The 24,395-nt window shown below is 31.0% G+C and overlaps 1 protein-coding gene across 1 annotated transcript; it reads right to left on the bottom strand.

The window, feature by feature from the left end:
• Positions 1-8,933: 8,933 nt before the first annotated feature.
• LOC117905243 (cytochrome P450 78A5) lies at positions 8,934-11,350 on the bottom strand. The gene is made up of 2 exons (XM_034818197.1): positions 10,309-11,350; positions 8,934-9,841 (listed from the first exon to the last, which is right to left on the bottom strand). The coding sequence occupies exons 1-2, from the start codon at positions 11,281-11,283 to the stop codon at positions 9,239-9,241; spliced, it is 1,578 nt and encodes a 525-aa protein (XP_034674088.1). The 5' UTR covers positions 11,284-11,350; the 3' UTR covers positions 8,934-9,238.
• Positions 11,351-24,395: the final 13,045 nt, after the last annotated feature.

The following is a 24,395-nucleotide window of genomic DNA, read 5'->3' as shown; positions in this document are numbered from 1 at the left end:
GTGCCATATTGTGAGATATTTCCATAAGTAGAAAAACTTGGAGATGTGGCCCCACCTAATTTCTTGATGCATGGAAAATTTGGAGATATTTTCGTTAGTTTAATTTCTTTATCTTTTTATTTTCCTCGTTGGATATTTCTTTTAGGCCAATAAAATTCAATCTCTCAAATAAAATTTTTTATTCCATTTTTTTTCTCCTTCAGGGATGTCTTAAAACAATTTTTAATTAATTCCTCAAATTTCTAAATTTCTTTATTATTAAATAAGTTTTCCAAATTTTCAAATTTTAAATAATTTTTATCAATCTTCACCAATTTTCAATAATCCATTTTACTTAATTTCTCAAGTTTCTAAATTTCTTTATTATTAAAATTTCTCGGTCTTCACAAATTTTTAATAAAATTTCCAACTCTTCCTTTTTGGATTAATTCGAATATTAATTTGGATTATTATGTTTAGGTTTGTGATTAATTCGGATATTATGTATAAATTTTGGGTTGAAATTTGGATAATTTTGGGATGTTATTTTGGATGGTTTAATTAAGTTAGTATATGTTTATTTTGTATTAATTAATTTTGTGTATTGAATTTGTTTTGAGTGATATTCATTTGGTATTCGTATTCGATTAATCAATTGTCATGATTGCTTCATTTTATTAGTAGAGATCCGATTTTAGGAACTTAGAAGGGTGCTACGGTCCTTACCGTACCTTCCCGATAAGTAACCTGACCCCCGAACCCGATCCGGTTTTTCGTAGACCACCTTTTCCAAATAAAGAGTCACACTTAGGGTTTTTCTTTCTTATTTTGTTTACCCTTTAAAAATAAAACAAAAATGAGTGGCGACTCCAAGTCATTTTCAAATTATCAATAAAAATCAATTTTTTTTAAAATCAAAATCGAGTTTCGCCATCGAGTGGGAAACGCATTGAGCCGAAATGCGGGGTCCACAATTTTTTAAAAAAAATCCAAAAGGGAAATCGTCTCTTGAAAAGACGAGTTCCCATTAAAAAAAATTAATATTTTTTACATGAAAAAAATTTAATATATTTTTTAAAAAAAAATCCAAAAGGGAAATCGTCTCTTGAAAAGACGAGTTCCCATTAAAAAAAATTAATATTTTTTACATGAAAAAAAATAATATATTTTTTAAAAAAAAATCCCAAATATAAAAAAATCCAAAATTAATATTTTTAATGTTTTTATTTTAAAATTTTAAAAAGATAAATTTGTTGAAAAAAATAACTAAGATATGAAGTTCTAATATTATATTAATAATTTTTCTTATCTAGATAGATTAATGTAAAGTATTTTGACCCACAACAAGAAAATTGTCAATTCAATTTTTTAGTTAAACTTTAAAAATTAAGTTTCAAATAAAATATATTATATAAAATTTTATCTAAAAATTATTGAAAGCGGTATTCAATTTTTTTATTTATTGACTTTCAAACTTATCTAATTTTTTACTTGAAAGGTAATAGAACATGTTTACAAAAAAAAAATTAGTTTTTCATTTTTTAAATAAATGAGTATAAATATATTAAAAGAATTAAAGATAATCTAAGTAAAAATTTTGATAAATATGATTATAATTTTAAATTTAGATTCATTTGGATAAAATTTCACAATAAAAAAAAATAGTGAAAAGAAAGAACATTGCTAAAACTACAAAAACAAAATATACAATTACAAAATTTTGATGATGAAATTTAAAAATAACATTCAAAACAATTCTTGAGTGAGAGAATTTGAGTAGGGGAAAAATCTTTGAGTGGAAAAAAATAGGAAAGTTTTTCAAAATCACTTGAAATCCATAACAAAAAGTAATCTTGTACACCCTTGTACAATTAATAAATTTGTCTTGTACAGTTAGTGTAATACCCTTGTACAATAACTCAAATAACTCAAAATTTTATTTCTTATGTGTTAATTTTTGTAAAGAATGTCATAATGAAATAGTTTGGTAAAAAAAAGAAAAAAAAAACTATCAATAATCGTCTTAATATCAAATTCAAATTGTTTAAAAATCGTACAAAACCTATTAGGAGTCTTATACACTCTTGTACACTTAGCACATTTCCCTAGTACAATTAGTGTAATACTCTTGTACAATGACACAAATTTCATATTTGTCATAACTTAAACGTATTCTCAAAAAAAGACAATATAGAAAATAAAAATAAATAAAAATAAAAACTAGAAAAATATTTTAAAACCAAACTCAAATATAATCTACATAATTTTTAGTTATTTGTTTTCATCTAAAACAAGTAAATATACCTTTCAACCCTTTTTATATAAAAATAAATAAATAAATCTCTACTATGTATTGATATAATCCACTTCTAAAATTAGGTCATATGAAAACATTTTAATTGAGTACTTAAAATAAAAACTTTCCATCCATCATCATTTTAATCGAGTACTTAAAATAAAAACTCTCAATCCATCCACTTTCTTTATTTTTCCTTTTCTTATTTTAATAAATTTTCAATTAATTCAAATCATTAAAAAAAAATTCTTAATAAACAAATTTGTAGCATTTCATATAACTTATTACTAAAAGTCATGTTCAAAAAGTTATTAAAATAAAGAAGGAAGAAGATTAAAAAAAAATAATTGAACTTTTTATTTTATAATAGTAAAAAAAACTTTAAAATACTTTTTAGTATAAAAAAAATTAAAATAGTGAATATATTTATTTTAAATGGTATTTTAATCATTAAATTATTTACTTCTAAAATGTAAACTATAAAAATAAATGTAGAAGATAATTTTTATTTATTTAAATTAATATTTTTTAGAAAATATTTTCCAAAATAGTCTTTGAATCGTTAATATAATTTTTGTTTATTTATAATTTAAAAATAAAAAATAATGTAATTTTTCAATTATTTATAAAAGAGTTTTAAAAAATGAAAAATCCAAAAATGGTTAAATAAGAAAGAAGAGTGGCAAGTAGTAAAATAAAGACAAAAATGAGTCAAGTGGGTATTTTTGTCAATTACTATCTCATATCATTGGGCTTAAAGATGGGTGGTTGGAGGACCAAATGTTAATTATTGGACCCAATTGGGCCAAAAACACAATTCTCCCATAACAATAGCCTCATTACCACCAACTACAAATAATACTCCACCACCTAGCCTATGTCATCTCATCTTTACCCACCCTCTCCACTAACCTTGCCTTTAGCTCTCCATCCTTATCCTAGTTTTGGAAGCTTCAAATTATTATCCCCTTTCTCATCTCTCAGCTCTTTCACCTCTCCTCTTCAATCTACCCCCACCACCCATAGGCTGCAATTATCATGACACAATGATGTAGGACAACCCTAAGATGGTTGCCTACACTCAAGGGTAGGTGGGCTAGGGTTTTATTTTTAGGGTGTGAGAAGAGGAACAAGGAATAAATTTTATGGTAAAAAAATTATAAGATAAGAAATAGAAAGAAATAAGAAACAATGAAGAAAATATGAAAAACCTTAGAGTCTCACTAAGGCCTTCTAGTAGTCTCACCTAGAAAAAAATCAATGGAGTCTCACCATTGAGGGTTGCAACCTTACAATGAAAGAAAGTATAATATTATTCATCAAATTCTTTCCTTTTGATTTACATTGATTAGCTTATTTATAGGTTTCTCTAAGAAAACCAAAGTCTACTAGGACTTTAATAACCTATTATGATTCTAATTCTAATTATAACATCCAAAATCTAACTCTAATAACCTATCATGACTCAAATTCTAATTATATTATAACTAATTAGTTAATCCTAATTAGACTCCAATAAATATTAATCCTAATTTAATTCCAAGTAATAATAATCCTACTTTAATTACAACTAATACTAATTCCCTTTCTTGACATATATCTTGAATATTCATCCTCATCACACAATCAAATATTGAAAATGCATATTTTTGGATCAAAAAATAAAATGCAAGAGAATCAACCTAAAAATCTTGATGAGAATTATGAATATGAAAGTCATGATGGAAGCATGAGTTTCTTGTATTGTAACCAAGAAGCTTGACTGGTGACCAGCCCTTACAGAACAGATGAGAAGAGAACAAGAGGGAGCCAGGGGGGCACAGAAAAGAAAGCCCCATTGGATTAGAATAAAGTGGTAGTTGAATCAAGAAAGGTGACTCTTCTTGAACTAGTTGAGGACTCTTTAGCTGGATGAGAAGAATGAATCCACTTCCTGCATTTCAAATCTCATTCTCAACTTCCACTATGTGCTCAAATAAAGGAAAACACGCTACCAAGAGAAATCTTGAGCATAATAAGCTGTCAACGAAGAACGAGAGCAACATTGGTTTTTGATGAAGGTATAATGAGCTTCGAGACCATCCCCATTTAGATCAATTATCAAACTTCACTAATTCACAAATTTTTCAAACAAAATTAGATGGAGAAAGCTACTGCTAGGTGTGAGTGCTTCAACATGGTTCCTCTGTCAAATAGATCTTTCAGAGGTGGGTTCTTTTCTTTTTCTTTCCTTTCCTTCTATTTTTTTGGGTGGTGTGGGGGGCAGGGAGATGTTGAGGGGCAACAAAGGGTTGAGAACAACTGAGGCTGTCTCCTTCAGATGGAAGAATATTCTGTCACTTTGAAAAGTAGTTTTGTCCCATCTGCTAGCCATAGCCAGAACAGAACAGAAAACATCCCAACCAACCTGATAAAAGGTGGAATTTATCCTAGGTTGCTTTACAACCTTTGCAAATGCTAGTTGCATTTCCAGAGCGAGCTAAGAGCATTCCTTGGAAGTTGGAGATGCCAAACCTTGCACTTGGAGGGAGAGGCCTCATGCAGCTTATTAGTGTCCAAAATATGTAACCTGCAGTAGCTCCCTAAGTATTTGCTACAACTAGCATGGTCCTTTCATTGAATTGTTGCCCTCAAAATGCAACCCAAACACTTGACAACAAAGGTGCTAATAATCCTTAATAAAATCCAATACTGAAATTTATTGAGGGAAACCCTTGGCATATGATCAAACTTCTCAGGAGTGCCTGAAACCCAGTAGGTTTTATGATGTTCTTGGCAGTGCAAGTGAGCATGCAATAGGTGTGCTGAGTTATGGCTTTATTGAAGCCACTACCATCACTGGGTGATTCTCGCCAACTGGAGAGATACCAACATGATTTCATTTTGGATATCCTTGTCTTGCCACAAAGTAGTAGCTGAGAAGAATAAATTCACATGGTTCTGGTCCATGTTTCACATAAAAACCTAGACACAAAATTTGAAATTAAATAAAGCATTCCTGATTGCCAGCACCCTTCCAATAAACTTCCTGCAATCTGCTCAGCCACTCACACCCACAAGCTCTGGCTTGGTTAAAAGCAGTCTACCTCGAGATGTTTATTGGCCACTCAAAAATCATCCAATGTTCTTACACATAAATAAAGGCTAGCGTTTTAAATTGTCTGAAGCTTCACACTAGAAACTATACCAATGGCTTCCGGAGCCTTATATTTCTAGTTTTCATATGGGAGATTAAGATTACTGATTGATTTTTACCATGTCTACTGGCAAAGTTTTGGTACCACTTGTGAATACAAATACAAACTGGAATGGACCTCCCTATGGCACAAAGAGCACAGATTCACAATGTTATGGGCCATAGAGATCAAAATTTTCTTGCAGCCAGTCAATTTAGATAAATACAAGACCTTATAATAACAATCACAGATCATACAGTGGCAAAGCCACATCCAGGATCTCTTTTGCTCCTATATGGGACCATAAGGCAAGTGCAGACTGGTGTTCTGTAATCCACACATCTGCCATTACTTGTTTATAAGCAAAAGTCTTGCTGGTCTCCATGATTAGGAACATTGAATTTTTCCCTTCTTTAGCATGTTGGAGAAGCATCCAACAAAAGAATATAATGATCACACATGATAACCAAATCATCCACCACTTACTACGCATTCTGAAGAAAGAATGTTCTTGGCACATCATCTTTTCATACATGCATAAATTCAATTGAAATTGTCTGCCTTAAGGGTGATGATTTGCTCACATGCTTCTTGTAGGGGTCTCAAAGGTCAGAGGTATACAGCACTAAGTTGCTATTCTTTATTGTAACAAAACCACCCAAATCATAGCTTCCACATGGAAAGAATTAGGCTCATGGTGGGCATCATCTGCTCCTATAGTGATTGTCAGTTTCAAACTTTTGTTACAAGTGCTTTAGGCATCAACAGATTAAGCACTGCATTCCTGGGTTATTGTTGTCATTTCGTTGGTTCTTTCTCAGGGTATTTTCATAAGCACCTCCTGTAATTCAATTTTACATGTAAAAAATGCACTTAGGACTCTTGAAAAAAAGATGACCACGTTTAGTTTCTGGGTGATGCAGAAGTGTAATCCCAACTACTTTAAATTGTCAAATATATTTGCACTCCTAAACAAAACACCTACAAGGAAGGATGAGTTCCTCTCTTAGCAGTAATATATCTGTTAGTAACTATTGTAAAAAGTTAGAAGCAGGTCCTTTTTTTTGCTCTTTTTCTTTTTTCAACTTAATCCCGCCATCTCATAAGGTGATGCTGATAGCAATGGAGCACAAGGGCAGTATTCACTAGAATTACTTATGATGTTTTATATTTTGTATTCTCTTCTGGAGAATGCAAAAAGTGATTGAGCATTTAATCCACCAGAATATTTCTTTAACCTCTAAAATGTCCATTTCTAACATCTATCAAAAGTAGTTTCTACAATGATATCGATTGAAGACATAAAGTACATGTCCCCATACCTTATTATGAAACACAAAATAGCATTGTTGTAAACCTGCAAAATGGAAAAGTTCTAAATACAAGGAGAAGAAAATCCAAATAGAAGCCACAGAGAACATTTTTAATTAACTATAATGATTCCATCAAGAAAGCTTAGAAGAGAAGATGGAGACAAGAAGATTTTAAGAAGAAACTCAATTGGTGAGCAAAGGAATAATCTCCCTAGCAAAGACTATTTTCTTGCACTAAGGCAACCTACATTCCCATTGCCACCCTCACATCAGTCACTGAGATGCTCATAGATGATTGATATTTCTCTTTGAAACTTTTTTACAACCACTATTCTCTCATATCTGTTGAAGATGTTGAAGTTCTTTGTATCAAAGATAAGATTTATCAAAATCATGATGCTACACATGGCAAGAAAACAGCAGAATCATTCAATAAAACAAAAAATAGGCAATTCACTTTCATGTTGTGTGCACACCTCATGTACGGATATGCTGTGACAGTATATATCTACTATTTATAAGACATAGCTACCACATATTTCTGCATATGTATATTAAATTGAGAGTGAGAAGGAAGCAAAGGAATATAAAGAGATGGGTGTGACTGAGAATCAGTAAAAAGAACCCAAAGCAACTTGCATTGATTTGGATAAAATATAAAAAGAAATAGTGTTAGTCTGGATATTCAAACCCCAAATGCATCTTTCTTTATAGGTGGGAAAAAGGAGAAAAGCTTTTTACAAGCACAGCTTCTCGAAAAATATATTCTTGGGTGAGGGATTTGGATCCAGCCAAAAGAGATGAGGCATATCATTGTTGGGCTTAGGTTCTTATTCCTCAATCATTTGAAGTTCCTGCATTGTGAAGATCAAATCAAATTAAAGAAGAAAAAATACTATCTAATAATCAGAACACTTGAGCTAAGGAATCTTTGTTTAGTTTAGTAAACATATACAACATTGTTTTTGTTCAGGTTCACATTCGAAAAGCAATGTATGGGATAAAGATGCACAAAGCATGTAAGAATAAAGATAGATTGGAGGGAAAGGAGAGTCGAGAGGTTAATAAATACCATGACAGCCAATGGTTGAGCTTGTGAAGGTAGATAAAATAAAGAGAAAATTAATATTTATGTAATTTAACAATGTGGAAGTCTAGGATACCCATTGACAAGCTGTACTAGATGATTCCCAAGAAAAGTTCTTGGTCATGCATACAATTTGATCTCACCCAAGATATCTCTACCACCATTTAGATTGGATTACATGACCACCTGTGCCCACTCTCCCACTAATCAAGGTCTCCTAGTAGATTAAATTTGGTATTCATATTTAATAAACCCAATTCTAAAATAAATGATTAGTCATAATCTACCAAAGAACAGTGGGAGATCTTGAGAGAAGTACCTCCAACGTCCTAATCAGGCATCAAGGAAGAATTGTCCAAACTTTGTGCCAAAAACCCAATGCTACTATTCAATACCCTATGGTAACAATTTGACTGCAAACAAAACTTAGAAAGGTTGCTCCTTTTCACCTACCTAATACAAAGGCATGAATTAATACTACTTAGACAAAATTTGTAATATATAAATAATTCCACTCTTGAACTGAGATAAGCAATGAATTATAAAATAATAACACACAAATATTTGATCCACAACCATTGCCCTGTTAATATCGAGAGTTTCATTGAATTAATATTGGCAAATGCATTACAAGCTGATAAGAAACATTTTTATCCACAACCTAAGAGCACCTCACATCTGATCCACCCTTTGCAAAAAGCCTCCTCTATCACTTAGACACCACCCCTGTCAATATCAGGAGGGTGATATTTTATTCTGATAATATCAATCAGAAGGGTGATACTTTTTCTCCGCCAATAACAATGTCAAATTATTTCATAGGAAAAGGGTCCCTTGATTTTTTTAATCTTCCTAGCTTATTAGTGGTCAATAGCCGAACATTTCCACCCACATGACCGTTAATCCTGCTAATAAAATTCCAAAAACTAATATTCTCATCTACAACCCCTGCCCTGTTAGTTTCAAATGGTTCAGTATTAAATTCAACAGGGTCCAAATCACTTTACCAAGTTCATTACAGCACAATCCAAAATATATGTATAGCTGCAAACCCTCAAATATAAACTTATGCACAAGAAAGATGTAATAGACAAACTTATAATATTGCTTTCATATAAAAGCAAAAAAAGCCATGTACAATGCATGGATCCTCCATTCCTAGGTATAAAACTACAGAACCCAATCTCGCACCTAACCAGAGCCAAGCACTTTCATTACACAACCACGACCTTTCAAGCCAACAACAGTACTGTTCTTATAACAAGGATATTAAAACGCTAAGGAAAACCATAGTAAGTAATCTGTTTGACCTCACCATACAAGGCTTCCAAAATCATGGATGAGATCACACCCAAATCATTGTCAAACCCCATCATCAATCCATATTTCAAGAGAACCTAGGAACAGCCTTGCAAACCAAGGACTGTTTCATCTCCATCGAGAGCTTGAGGCACTCAGACAAGTCCACACCAGAGTCACAAGCAACCCATTTGAAGCTTTGGAGCAATTGAGCCAACCACAGCTGCACAGTTGCTAAACCCATTGCTTTCCCAGGACAAACCCTTCTTCCAGAGCCAAATGGTGCCAACCTAAGATCAGAACCCAAAATGCTCACATCCTCCTCCATAAAGCGACTTGGCTTGAATTCATAGGGCTCATCCCACACAGCATCATCATGTGTTATTGCCCACATATTGACCATAGCTGTGGTGCCTGCAGGGATGAAGTGCGAACCAATGTGGGTATCATGAATGGAAAGGCGTGCCCAGGAAAGGAGCGGGCCAGGTGGATGCATGCGGAGAGTTTCCTTTACTATGGCATGGAGATAAGGGAGTTTAGGAATGTCTGAGTCAGACACCAGCCGGGTGGCTCCAACCACTGCATCTATTTCAGATTGGGCTTTGGATTGAATATCAGGGTGTAAAACCATTCTTGCAAGAATCCACTCCAACAGGATTGCCACCGTGTCAGTCCCTCTAAAGATCATTTCCTGAGATTGCAACATATTTCCAATTACACAAACGTGTGAAGATTAAATAAAACACGATGATAATAAAGAAAAAGTTAAGGAAAAGAAATGCATCACCATCACAAAGCATAAATTGTAAAGCATAAGAAACAAAGACAGGAAAGAAAGAAAAGAAAGAAAATGAATCTTATCACGGTGAAAAGAGAAACTATTCAGATTCTCAATATCTATGGATGCCCAAAAAAACAAACTTAAAGAAAGACCTGGCTATTTCAAGCATCAATGTAACAGTAACAAAGAAAGAAAATGCATAAAAAGGCTAAAAACTAAAACATGAAAAACCTAGTGAATGCAACCACAAAAAAAAGGTCAAATGAGAAAAAAAAACCTTTGTCAAGATGTGCTGGGGAAGCACACCAAGAACATCAAATGAACATATTTCTACAGTAGGTGCTGAACCTGACAATAGAATGTTTGAAGGCGCTTACCCATAAAACAGCAATCATATCAGAGTCGCTGAGCCTGCTTTCCTTTTCCAAATCGAGTAAGACGTCAACAAAATCGCCTGAACTGTCATCACCATCACGACCCACTTCTCCATCACCAACCCTCCTGAGCCTGTGCTCATCTATGATCCTGGAAACAAAAACGTTCACCTTCGAAACCAACTTTTTGCATCTCTTTCTCACTCCTTGCAAGTCCAACCACCCGAGAAGCGGTAAGTGGTCACTCCAGTTGAATATACCAAGCAGTTCGTACCCTTCACCCACCAGGCTCTCAAGTTCAACCGCATCACTAGAAACACCTTCTCCAAAGTCGTAGCTCCTTCCAAACACGCTCATCATCACATTGTTCAAAGACCCAAAATGCAACACTTTCTTCACCTTCACCTCACCTTTCTTCTCCATCAAAACCCTAATCTCATCCACCATTTTCAACCCAATAGTCCTCCGAAACTCCCCGAAACCAGCGATTCTCCTCGGACTGAACAAATGGGTGGCCGAAATCCTCCTCAGATTTCTCCAGTACACCCCGAACGGAGCAAAACCCATTGCTCGGTGGAATAAAAGCTCATAAGCCGACTCCTTCACTGGTCGGTCCGCGAACGCCGAACTGTTCAGAATCTCCTTGGCTGTTTCCGGTTGGCTGGAGATAATGAAACGAGTAAAGCCAACCGAAAAAGCCATCAATGGCGCAGCTTCAGAAACACGAGCCAGCTTGGCCAGAACCCTATGAGTCAGAGAGCCAGTGAAGGCGAAAACAAGACCTAGCAGAGGTAACCCAGAAGGGCCAGGAATGGCGCTACGTGCTTTAGCCTTGGACATAGCCCAAGCTAAACCACCAGGCACAAGCCAGAAACCAAAGACGCCAACGAACAAAACCACACACAAGAACAGTTCCAAACTTAGAACTGGCGAGGACCCAGTTCCCGGAACGAACGAAAAGTAGTTTTCCGACGACATTTTCACAAGGTAGATCCGTAGAGCTCCAAGGGAGAGACACCAAGGGAAGAGGATAGAGAAACGAAAAGAGAGAAGTAGAGAAGTTGCAGGAGACGAAGTGCGTGGCGAGGGCGGTTAAATAGAAGTTGGAATGGCATTCAAAAAAAACAAAACGAAAAAAGAAAAGCTTAAAAAATTAACCTCGGTTAAAATGGAGTTTTTCCTTCCTATTTTTTTCACCGCAGTTAGGTAAAGACTGTTTTGGCCCTGATGGGGGTCCTCTAACCACCATTTGCTTTTTCTGCGAATCAACTTTGGGATTTGGACCGTCTTTTTCAATCAAATTAACGATTCTGCCACCACCCCGGTGCCAAGTTGTTATTTTGGGCCGCCCACCACCCCAAAGAAAAATGGGCCCATCCTGGGGACAGAGTAACGACACAGAAGTGCTTGCCGGCTTCAAATGGGTCCCATTTTGGATGTGAATGATGTCGATTTCAACCTGGTAAGAAAATCTCAGCCATTGCATCCTTTCCCTTTTTTGTCCCCACTTTATAATCGGAGTTTCTTGAACAAAAGTGATGTTTTAAAAAAATTAAAACTTATATACGATAAGACGAATCGTATGGTTTTGAAAGCAAGGGTATCTTTGGTAAACGTTTGAAAATCGAAAGACTAGCTAAAGTTGTTTTTTCTTAAATTATTATAAAAAATAATTATATAAGTATATGTTACATTTAAACTAAAGTCTTAAACATAAAAAATTATTTTTTAAAATATTAAAAATATATCAAATTTTTAAACAAACTTTCATTTTATAAATTATAAAAATATTATTTTTAAAACTATTTTAAAAAACAATTATCAGATAAAACCTAATTATCAATCTAATGCTACGTAAATATAAGAATTTTTTTTGTAATATCATAACATCCACGTCACATCTTCCATGTGACCCCTTTTTTTTTTTTCAAATATTCAAGATTTTGCAAAATCAAATTTCAAAAGATGAATCATATGATTGTTCCTCCTTATAATGTTTTTAATGCGAGAATGATTCTCGATGAGGTGAGGTAATCAACGAGTCATGTGTGATTCAATCAAATAATTGGAATCATTCCTTGTTGTAATTGACCGGTGCCATCATAAAAAGTGAAAGAGAAATGTGGTGTGAAAGTGAATGACAAATAGGACGATCTAGCTTCAAAGATATGCATTCTTTAAATACGACAATAATATTGAAGAAAATCCCCGGTATGATCAAACTATAGACAATAGAAAATAATAAAATCCACATCATTATTATAAAAATTTCTTCCACCTTCATTAAACACAACTTGTACTTTAAAATTTGCATGTTGCATTTAAAAAAAGCTAAAACACAACATGGAAGATATGCAAATATCATAAAAGTAGAACCAAGGTTCCATCTTGGACCACCCATTTGGATTGTTCTTTGCTCTTTCAAGTTTCATGGCTCTACCATCCTTCATCTACTCAACACATTTCTCTATCGCTCTAGATGTCCATTCAGATTGTGAGAGAGGCCAATCAAGAAAAGATGGAAGTTGGAGTCCATTCATATATATAAAATATTAAACTTAAGACTCCATCCAAATGGTCCAAGAGGGCATTTGGAATGAGCCCATAGTGATTAGCCCTTACCCTAACCCAAGTTTCATTCAATGCTTATGAGATGCTTAAAACGTCATGTCCTTTCGTGAGACAGGACTGTTCACTTGTTTCTTTGTTCTTCTTTTGAGTTTTTTTGAATTGAAAACAAAAAACAACTACCAAGTTGGATGGCGTTAATACATGAAATGGACCCACCAAAAGCTTCAAGTCATCATATGAAAGTCCTCTAGTGTCCATGTTGTGAACATTAAATTAATTGAACAAATATTAATTCATTTTAAAATTGGCAATTTCACCATCCATGGTCACTAATCTAACAAAAAAGGAGAATTCTCCCAAACAAGTCCTTCAACTTGGATTCGTAAGTCTTTACAAAATGAAACATCACATATTTTTTTCAAGTGGTGTTTTGTCTTGTGAGAACAAGTTGGCTAAGGCCTAGGTTAAATGGGTATTTCTTATTTTATAATTCACCTAGTATCTTATCACTCCTACAATATATTTTATTTCTTATTCACTTGGCAAGTGGTAATCGAATGTTGAAACATTCTTATGCTTAATGAATATTTTTTTTTTTTGATATATTTAATTAATTAAATAAATAAATATAATAAAAAGTGGTAGTATTATTTTGTAAGACAATCGTGTTTTAGACGTTGGGCTTAAAAATTAAGATTTGGTTTATATAAGTTCACTATTTAAACTTAAGACCTAAAAAAATATGAAATTTGATAAAAAAGATAATTATTTTTTATCTTTCAAAAAATGATCTTTATTAATTATGAAAAAAAAAGATTAAAAAATATTAATTTAAATTTTATTCCTTTTTTAAATCTCAATAAAATTTAATTTAATTTAGTGATTTGAAAAAATAATACATAATTTTTCAAAAAAAATAAAAATATGTCAAAATTATTTTTTTTAAATGATACCGTTTTAGAATATATATTTTTTAAATTAGTTTTCTAAAAATAATAAATTTTCAAAATAATTATTAAAAAAATTAAAATAAAAAATTTGTTAAATATTGTGGTAGAAAATACTCTTTTAAGGATATATTGGTATTTTCATCTTTTATATCATTTTCATCAATTATGTAATTTTTATAGCCAAATCTTAATTTTTGGAAACACAATTATCCCTTATTTTTTTTAACAATTTACTTTTATCTATAAATACCATGGAAGTCAAAATGAGCTATAATTTGATATTTAATACGAGTTAATTTCATTGATTTTAGTTTACTAGTATTCTCGTTTGATATTTTCGTTAATCTTTTATTTAATTTAAAATAAGAGAGATATTTGATAAAATTTTAAATTATTGAAGGTTAATTATAATTAGTTAAATCTTAAGGGTGGGGAGTGAAATTATTTTTATTTAATATTAATAGATTTTAAAGGAAAATAATAGTAATGAAAGATAATGATAGCGACGAAACTACCGTTATAATGGTAATGGTAAATGTGGTGCAGAGTGGTCAAATGTTGGTTAAGTTAACCACAGTTAAAAACAAGGGGGAATTAATAGCAGTGGGGGGCCAGCTGGCTCAGCTCACATACATGAAACAACGCAGAAGCCAAAAAGATGCCACGTGGAGAAGTTGGGCCGATTCAGTGGAAGCACGTGGAGGTCTAGCATTCTAGTGAGTAGTGAATAGGGGTTGGGAGGGGGAGGCGTAGGGTCCGAGTCACTGACATGGGTAGCTACAGCGTCGTCTAGGCCTGCGCCACACTGCAGAGAGCCATGATTGTTGACACCCGTTACGGCGCCGCCTTCCATTTCAGTCTTTCAGATGCTTTTTAACGGTACGACCACGCTTCCTACGTCCCTCCGGCTGTGCGTGGGTCCCACTCTCTTCAACAACAGCCATGACATTGGCCCACCATTCTTTATTTAAAAATAAATAAATAAATACGCCTTATTTTGTCCAAAATATTATTATAAACGTGTGATTCTATTAGGAGAATTATATTTCGGGTAGATACCCTCGAATTTGTTCATGTAATTCTTCAAATTGAGCTCAAGATCCAATGAAAGTATAGAAATTGAGTTGAAAGATATCATCCTTTAGTATTTCCAAAAATACCTTTTATTGATTTTGATAAAAAAAAATTAATTTTTTTGAAAAATACTTTTATTTAATTTAATATTTTTAAAAAATATTTTTATGTAATTTAATATTTTTTAAAATATTTTTATTTAATTTAATATTTTTTAAAAATAAATTTTATTTAATTTAATATTTTTTTAAAATAAATTTATTTAATCTAATATTTAAAAAATATTTAATTTAATTTTTTTGAAAAAAAATTAATTTAATATTTTTGAAAAAAAATTATTTAATTTAATATTTTTGAAAACTACTTTTATTTAATTTAGTATTTAAAAAAAAATTATTAAAAAAAAATTATTTAACTTAATTTTATAAAATATTTTATATATATTCTTAAACGTATATTTATCCTTATATGTACATTTGGTTAATTTGGGGTCATCTGCCCCATAATTCTCCCGATTCTATTTTTCAAAATTGATCGTCCTACGTTTATAGTTTGAAAAAATGTCAACTGCCTACGTGTCAGGTGAGATATTTATTTTGAACGGAGAGTGGGCCCCGAGGGGATGAAGGTGGAGAACAGTGAAAATGGTCCGTGAAAGGGTCTGACGCGCCGCTTACGGTACGGCGTCGTTTCAGAGGAAGGTACTAAAGCCTGAATCCGTGGAGACATCAAAGATATGAAATAGCTGTTCCAATGATTCTTCTTCTGTGAAATGAAGATTTTGTATCTTCTCCCAAGTAAAGAAACCACCCCCACACCTCTGACTCCAGTCAACGCCACCACACCGCCACCATCATCTCCGCCTCCACATGATGCCCCACCTACCTAGTGATAGTGACATCTCTCACCTCACGTATCATTTATGATTTTCCTTTTATTTTTCCCATTCTCATTCCTTTTTCTAATTTTGTGAATATTTTGTAGGATTTCCATCACACAAAATTACTTTATTTTTTAAAAAATTAAGATAAAATCAACGTAAAATATCAACTATAACTTTTTTTAATAAAAAAATATTATTTTATTTTATTTGTCACAAATAAAATTAAAGGTGTATTTTCCAAAATTCAAAATAAAGACAGTTGAAAACCCAGCCATACAAGACAAATTTATTGGCTTGAATGGAAAGCAAAATCAGGAAATCATAAACCAACCATACACGTTTTACTCAAAGCAGGGAAATTTCATTTTCCTTGGTAATATAAATTCTTTAAAAATGTTTTCAAATAAAGGAAAGGAAAATTCAACCTGTAATTTTTATTATTAAGAAATTATAACAAAATTCAAATTATTGGGATTCAAATAGATTTGAAGATCGAGTGCAAAATAATGGAAAATTCTAGAATTTATATTATAAAATATTTAAATTATTAAATATATATGATGAGATTTAGGTCGGGATTTAGGACATTGATAAGATATAAATCAGTCACAAACGAATGAAATTACCATAAATACAATTCATATAAAACTATATTTATTATCAATTGATTCTAAAATTAATTTACTTCCCACACCAAAATTGGAAGTTCCTTGTTTGTCCATTTATTACTATCAGTTTTAAGGGTAGAAGGGTAAAAAAGGAAAGTCGAGTTTGGTGGAAAAATAATTCTTTTTGAAACAAAAATCTTACGTTTAGATTACTTTTCAAAAAATTCACCAATTTAATATTTCAATCACCTAAAATTTCACTTTGTTATAATATATAGTTTTAGCTTTAAATTTAAAATCACGATTATTAATAGTAGTTTTTAAAATCACAATGAGTAATTATGGTTTTAATCTTAAAGTTAAAATTTTAATTATTAATTATAATTTTAATAATAAAGCGGAAGTTCCGTGGTGAAAGCATTATTTCCACAAATATTTTTATTACATTGAATTTCTTTTTTTATTTTTTATTTTGAAGAGACAATTGAAAAAAGAAAAAGAAAAAAGGGGGGGAAGTATTCAAAGGTGTGTTAAAGCATTCTTATCCATACTCTTGTCATTCTAAATGACTCTTCACCTACCTACAAGCCTAAAAAAAGGATCCTTGAAGCATCACTGCAAGTCTATACCCATCAAGGGAAGTGAACATGTGAACTTGCACTAAAATTTCGCAAGATTCCATCTCTTTTTCCTACTAGAATTTACAGATGCTGTTTCCAAATCAGGTTGGAATTTCATTTATGGATTTCTATTTGAATAATATTGCTTTAAAATGTTTTTTTTTTAATTTTATAAAAATATTCAAAAACGGGTGTAATTATATTTTCAAAATGAGATTTTATAATTAATATAATATTTAAATTTGTAAGAAAATAATCATTTCAAAAAACTGATCTGGACATTAATATAAAATAGTGTATCGTTTCGAAAATAGATTCATCATTATCATTATTTTAGATTTTTTTAAAACACATACAATATGCAAAAAAAAATCATTCATTTTCCTTAATTTTATGTATACATTTGTTATCTTATGTTCGAATAATTTTGAAGAATCATATGAATTATTATTTTTAGATAAATACTTTTTGGTTATGCATTTTATAGAATATTTATATAAATACGTAACCATTATATCTTACTGTAGATAAGACTTGCCATGTTTATAACGTTTTTTGTAACAATTATTAAAACATTTTATTTGATAATTGTTTTTTAGAATAATTTTCTTTATTTAAAAAAACTTCATTATTTTTTATTTTTTTAAATAAATATTAAAAAATCATAGTTTTTTTTTATAAATAAATATTAGAAAATGAGACACATAGTTTTTTTTTTTTGTTTTTTTAAAACACATACAATATTGCCAAAAAAACCCATTCATTCTCCTCAACTTTATGTATACTTGTTATCTTATCTTCTATGTCAAATAATTTTGAAGAATCATATGGATTATTCTTTTTAGATAAATACTTTTGGGTTATGCACTTTATTGAAGGTTTATATAGATACGTAACCATTATATCTTGATGCAGATAAGACTTGCCATGTTTATAACTTTTTTGTAATAAATATTAAAATTTTGTTTGATAATTGTTTTTTAGAATAATTTTTTTATTTAAAATAACTTCGAAAACTATTTTTTGTTTTTATAAATAGAAAATACGGTGTTTTTGGATAATATGTTTTCACTTGTTTTCCTAAAATTGTTTTAACAATAATTATACAAACATTGAAAACGATTTAAAATAAAGTATTAGATATAAAAATTATTGTTAAAACATATTTAAGAATATTAAAAACAAGTTAAAAATATTTTAGATTTTCAAACAAATTTGTATTTTACGTAAAACAATTTTCAAAAACTATTTTTTAGAGGAATTTTTCAAAACCATTCCCCCGAAATTTCAAAATTTTCAAAGTTAAAAGGGATCTTCTTTTACTTTCTCACGGAACACAAGAATATGCATGCATACAGTTCCTTCTAGACAAGCTTTAGACAAACACCTTTAGAGGATTTACAATGTGGAAAAAGTAAAAGGCCACCTATCTTTTATTAGGTGATGCAAAGTTGAGAGAGAATTAATCCATGTGTTTTTTTGGGTCATAAAATTTGAATTAAAGTCTTCCACTTAGTGAAATTGGTAGAATCATGGTGACCCATCAACCAAAAATGGCTAAAAACAGACGTGACTTGATAGACGATAGTGGGTTTTAATTCCAGACAACCTTTAGACAGCGCTCAAACACTTTGACAATGGTGAGCAACCCCTTCTAGTTTGAGTCATGCAATTATCTCTCACTTTCTCAATTTGGCGGAACCATAATGACTAGCCATCACATACCTTTAACTCATGGCTCACACGTTGGCGAGGCAAATTCCGCCGTCGAGTTGACAAAATGGCGTGTGATTCACATTACTTTTTATGACCAGTTTCCCCCAGGTTCCGAATTAGGACTTTGATCTGCATTATTGTGGGTGTGCTATTATTGTTCCGACGCTTAAAAAAGAAGCATTATGGGGGTGTTTGGAAACGAGGAAAATTGCTTAGATGAAGAAGTAGAAAAGTGGCGCAAAAACAAGTCATATTTGGCTGAAGCATCCATCAATTATTGCTGCACGTATTTGGAGAAGGGCAGCCATATGAGGAATAGGCAAAACTTGTAGAAATTGAACTCTTGCTCTTTAGTCCTAAGCCATTAATGAAAACCAGAGTGGGTGGGTTCGTGTGTTGAACTTTTTATTTTGATCTTTCCACTCTTCACAAACCAACTCACCGTAGGCCGGATTAAGCTGCTTTTGTAAGTGTCAAATTACAATTTCATTCGTTATGCTCATTTCTATAAGCATCCGTGATGGTGCAGTGACTTGATTTTCAGGCCTCAAAATTTCAACTTATTAAAAACATTTTGAAGAACCGAACTCTGATATTAATAATTCTAATATATACTAAGAAAACAAAATTTTAGTTTAATTAGAATTTCTACACTGTCTCACTTAAACCAAACTCTCCAAATTTCTTTGTTTTTCATCAACTCATGAATATAGTAAAATTTGATGTCGATGTGTTTGCTTTTTTTAAGGAAAATCGGATTATTGATTAATGTGATTGCTTATTTATTATTACAAAAAATCTTTATAGGAACTTTTTGAGTATGTTTTAAGTTGAAGTATTTGTTGCAACTATACCACTTGAGTAGCACCATTAGTAGTTGTAATATACTTTGCTTCTACTAATGATAAAACAACTACTTTTTGTTTTTTTAATGACCAAAAAAGCCTCTCAAACCAAGATTAAGAGTTTTGACGGTGTTTAAAAAAAAAAAAGAAACCCCTTTTTATTTTAAAAACTGTTTTTGAAGAAAAATAAAATGTTTAGCAAAATTTAAGAAACACTTTTAAAAAATTGAAAAATCACTTGTAATGTCGAAAAAATCACTTATAATGTTTTTTGAAAAAAAAAAAAATACTTAATAGGTGATTCTCCTAAAAACACTTCCACTAAAAAAAATACTTTGAGTAGAAACACTACGAAACACACTCTAAATGCATAACTTGAAGTACTTTTTTGCTTCTCTGCATCACCTGCACAATCGCTATTTGTATATTCAACAAGCTGAACCTTGTTACCATATGTATAAAAATCACTATCATTTGGTGTGCCTTTAATGTATAGTAAGATATGCTCTGTTACTTGCAAGTGAGATTGGCATGGAGACTCTATAAATTTGCTTACAAGTTCAATTTCAAATATAGTATCTAGTCTCATGGAGGTAAAAAAAAACTGCAAACTTTCAATCATTCTTCTAAAATTTGTAGGATTAATAGACTCATCTTAGTTATCTTTTCCTAATTTCAATCTTTTATCAAATGAAGTTAGAGTAGTATTACATTATTCCATTTTAATTTTTTTTAAGAATTTGCCTATTTTTCTAAAAAATGAAGAAACGTTTATCTACTTAAATTACTTCAATCCTATTAAAAAAACAAGACATTAATCTCATATTCGTCATCTCAAACTAACCAATTATCACTTCTTTGGATTCTGCAAGCATTTTCAAATTATTACCAATGATAATTAAATCATCCACATACAATAACACAATAAGAATATCACCTTACAAATTGGATTTGACATATAAAATGTGTTCATAAGGACATATTTAAAATTCATTCTTAATGAAATAGGTTTCAATACATTGAAGGGAAAAACTCGGAACTCTCCGTTTCTCAAGCCCGAATCAGGTTAGGAACATGCATAATTATCCTAGGCTTTTTTTAAATCATATGCACAACGGAAAATTAACATTTTTATACTTTAAGGCTACGTTTGGTTAGCGGGATAAGATATGATAGGATATGATATGTATATTCAAGGATATCATATCACATTGGATAAGATATGCACGTCCTAGGATATGATATCCTTGAATATACATATCCTATAAACATGATATTTTAAAGTAGCATATCCAATGAGATATGCTATATTATATTTATATTTAATTTATGAAATAAATAAAAAATAATATGAAATATATATTATTTTCAATGTTTAAAATAAAAAATATATTACATTCAAATATTTTTTATTTAAAAAAATGAAAATATTGTTATGTTTAATAATATTCATGATTAAAATATTTAAACTTTACAAATAATTTTTTTATATTATGTTATTTAATATATAAAAATAATTTATTTATCATATATTAATATTTTGTAAATATTTTTTTAGTTTTTCTTTTTTAATCATAAATTTAATTTATAATAAAAAATATTTTGTAAACCGAGTAGATTAAAAAAAAATTGATAAAAAAATGAATTTTTGATACATGAGATATGTGTATCTCATATTTTACCATGGGATTAACGTATCTCATGTGAAAGAGATAAAAAAAAGAGAGTAAATAATATATCCCACCACTTATCCTATCTTATGTTTGGTTAAATATAGGATAGGATAAGTGATGGAATAACTTATCCTATCCCATTATTAGTTAAACATGAGATATGATATAATATCATATCTCTTATCCTATCCCATTGTATATCCGACCAACCAAACATGACCTAAAAGGATTCATAAAGTGCTAATGAAAACCATACCTCAAATTCAGATGTTTCCAAATCAAATTCACATGGTGAAGATGAAGATCGAAATCGTAGAAGTCTCATAAACCCGAAGTCTTCTATCCCTTCCGATTTGAGGAAAAAATTGTGGAGGCTATGGATTTCTATCTCTCTAGATGGTGGAAGACAAAAGTTATGAAAACCTTAATCCCTGTGGGGTATTTATAGGGTTCCTAAGTGGGCTTAAGTGACTTGAGCCCACATAGGCTTGGGTCACTTAATGTAGCCCAAATGAGTTTTAATTGATTAATTAACTTAATAGGGCTTATTAATTAATCAATTAGCTTAATTCAGAAACCTTGTTCACTTGCCCATATGTAACCTTACATAATTACCAAAATGCCCTTATGCACAAAAGTGAACCTGGAGTCGATCCGACCCTCATAATCCATGCCAACAAGATATATGAGTTTAGAACGGGGACCATTGAGACTTATAGGAATACTGGCTCCCTCAAAATCCAATTATAAAGTTGATTCAACATCTTACTATAGAGAATCAACAAAACTCTAGTATCCTATGTAAATAACAACGAGACACCAAGTGCTCAAGCTCGTGATCTATTATCCATTATGTTCAATCTCCTTATGAACTAATGTTCGTAATCTAATAAAGTGAAAACTATCAACCTTTTAAGACTACCTCTACTCTCCTTGAGTTATAGATCATCCTATTGTATGTTCAATTAACATATCTTAACTCTCAAAGAGCTTATGTCAAGTTCCACTTAAGGAACTATTATGACTATAATTTTCATGAACACACCTATTTAGGATCACCCAATGGGACACACTGTCTCAATCCCAAGAGATATCATGATGCTTCTATTAAGAATATCTATTGCTATCAATTTCCATCAATAATGACCCAATCCATAGGGAATATATGATCAGCTTATGACTTCACTCGTAGGTCAAAGTCATTGTTAACTTTAACACAATCTCAATATTTTCTCAAGATTGAAAGACAACACAATGAAGCAGCTTGATAAGGTCATGACTCATGATTACTTGATAGTCTTAAGTCATGATTCATCATAGGTCCTATCCAATATGTAACCATACATACTAGTGCACTCACTATGAGAAACTCATCCCGATAGCCAAGACAGTCATCCCTCCAATTAGGAGGTGGTGCACTATAACATCTAATGAGTTGCCTAGACCCATGAACCGATTGTGAACAAGTCATTTATTTGCAAGGAGCTCATGACTTAGATTTTTTGTACAATTCCTAATGTACCTAAGTCACGTATAATGCAAAAGATGTAGGCAAGAATACTCATAAAGTATATTACATTAAATAATGATAGAATTTGGAACATCATTAAATAAATAATGAATTCCAAATTTATTAAATCAGTTCATGTTTTTAAGGGTTCTATCCTAACAATGTGTATACCATGCTATTAGTGTATGCTTCAATCCATATAAGAGTTTTTTTTTAAAAAAATAATAATAATTATTATTATTATTATTATTATTTTATTTTTACTTATAGACCTTTTCTACTTTCCCTTTTGTCACATATCTTTGAGGCTATACAATATAAATGTCTTTTTGTAATTCATCATTCAAGAAAGTTGATTTTATATTCATTTGAGAAATTTTCCAATTGTTTTTGTGCAGCAAGAGAGATAATCATACAAACAATGTTAAATCTAGCAATAGATGCAAATACGTTAAAATAATCAATACATGATTTTTACTTATAACCTTTTGCCATTAATCTTGCCTTGAAGTGATTGACTTCATCATTTGTCTTGTACTTGGTTTTGTATACCCATTTGATACAAATGACATTTTAGAATTAGGGAGATTAGTAAATTCTTATATATTATTTTTCTCAATTGTACGAATTTCTTCATTCATAACTTTAAGTCAACAATCATCTTAAACAACTTCCTCATAACTTGATGGATCACAATCTATAAATAAAACAAAATTTATTAACTTTTCGTTTATTGGATCACTGTCATCGTCAACCACATAATCTTACAAGTGTGCAAGTAAGATGTGTTGACGTTGTGGACGTCTTGTTGACTCTACAAGATATTGAGTTATAATTGGTGCACTAGTAGGTTGCATACTTTAATATTTTCTTTGCTCTTCAAGATCAATGCAAGCATTCGATGACCATTTTTTATTATAATACCAATCTCATTGTTTGCTCATAAAAAATCACACCATGTTGACAATAACGTTTTTAATTTATGGATTGTATAATTTATATTTTTTGTTATTTAGCTATAACTGATGAAAATGCACTTTTCACCTTTATTACCAAGTTTTTACTATAATACATCAGACACATGAGCATATGTTATGCACTCAAACACCCTTAGATAGCCAATGTTAAGCTTCTTATGACTCTAAGCTCCTTGTAAGGTCTTTCCATAAACACTTTTAGTGTCTCACCTATTTAATAAATAAATTGCACAAGAGATTGCTTTGACCCAAAAAATTTTAAGCAACAATTTTAAGCGCAACATGCATAGAAATCCTTTTCCTATAGGAAAAATAAAACAATTAATAAATTTTTCCTCCTTGCATTTTTTTTATTATTATGGAGTGTACCTTATAGTGAATTGGTGCTCAATACCACATTTTTTCAAAAAATTATCACAAACGGTATATTTTGTACCCTTATTTGTTATCAAAATTTTAATAATATGTCCATTTTATTTTTTCATATAAGTATTAACATTTTTTTTTATTTTCACATGCATTTGCTTTCTTCTTCAAAAATAAACTTTTGCCTTCCAACTAAAACCATTAATAAAAGTGATGAAATATATGTGATGTCCATTTGAGGGAACTTTCAATGAACGTAGATTCAAATGAATCAACTCAATAGTCTTCCTAACTCTT

The sequence above is a fragment of the Vitis riparia genome, chromosome 17 (genome assembly GCF_004353265.1).
Source record: "Vitis riparia cultivar Riparia Gloire de Montpellier isolate 1030 chromosome 17, EGFV_Vit.rip_1.0, whole genome shotgun sequence".
NCBI classification, from domain to species: domain Eukaryota; kingdom Viridiplantae; phylum Streptophyta; class Magnoliopsida; order Vitales; family Vitaceae; genus Vitis; species Vitis riparia.
Note: the sequence above shows the minus strand (reverse complement) of the source record. Positions and strands in the feature narration are given on the sequence as shown.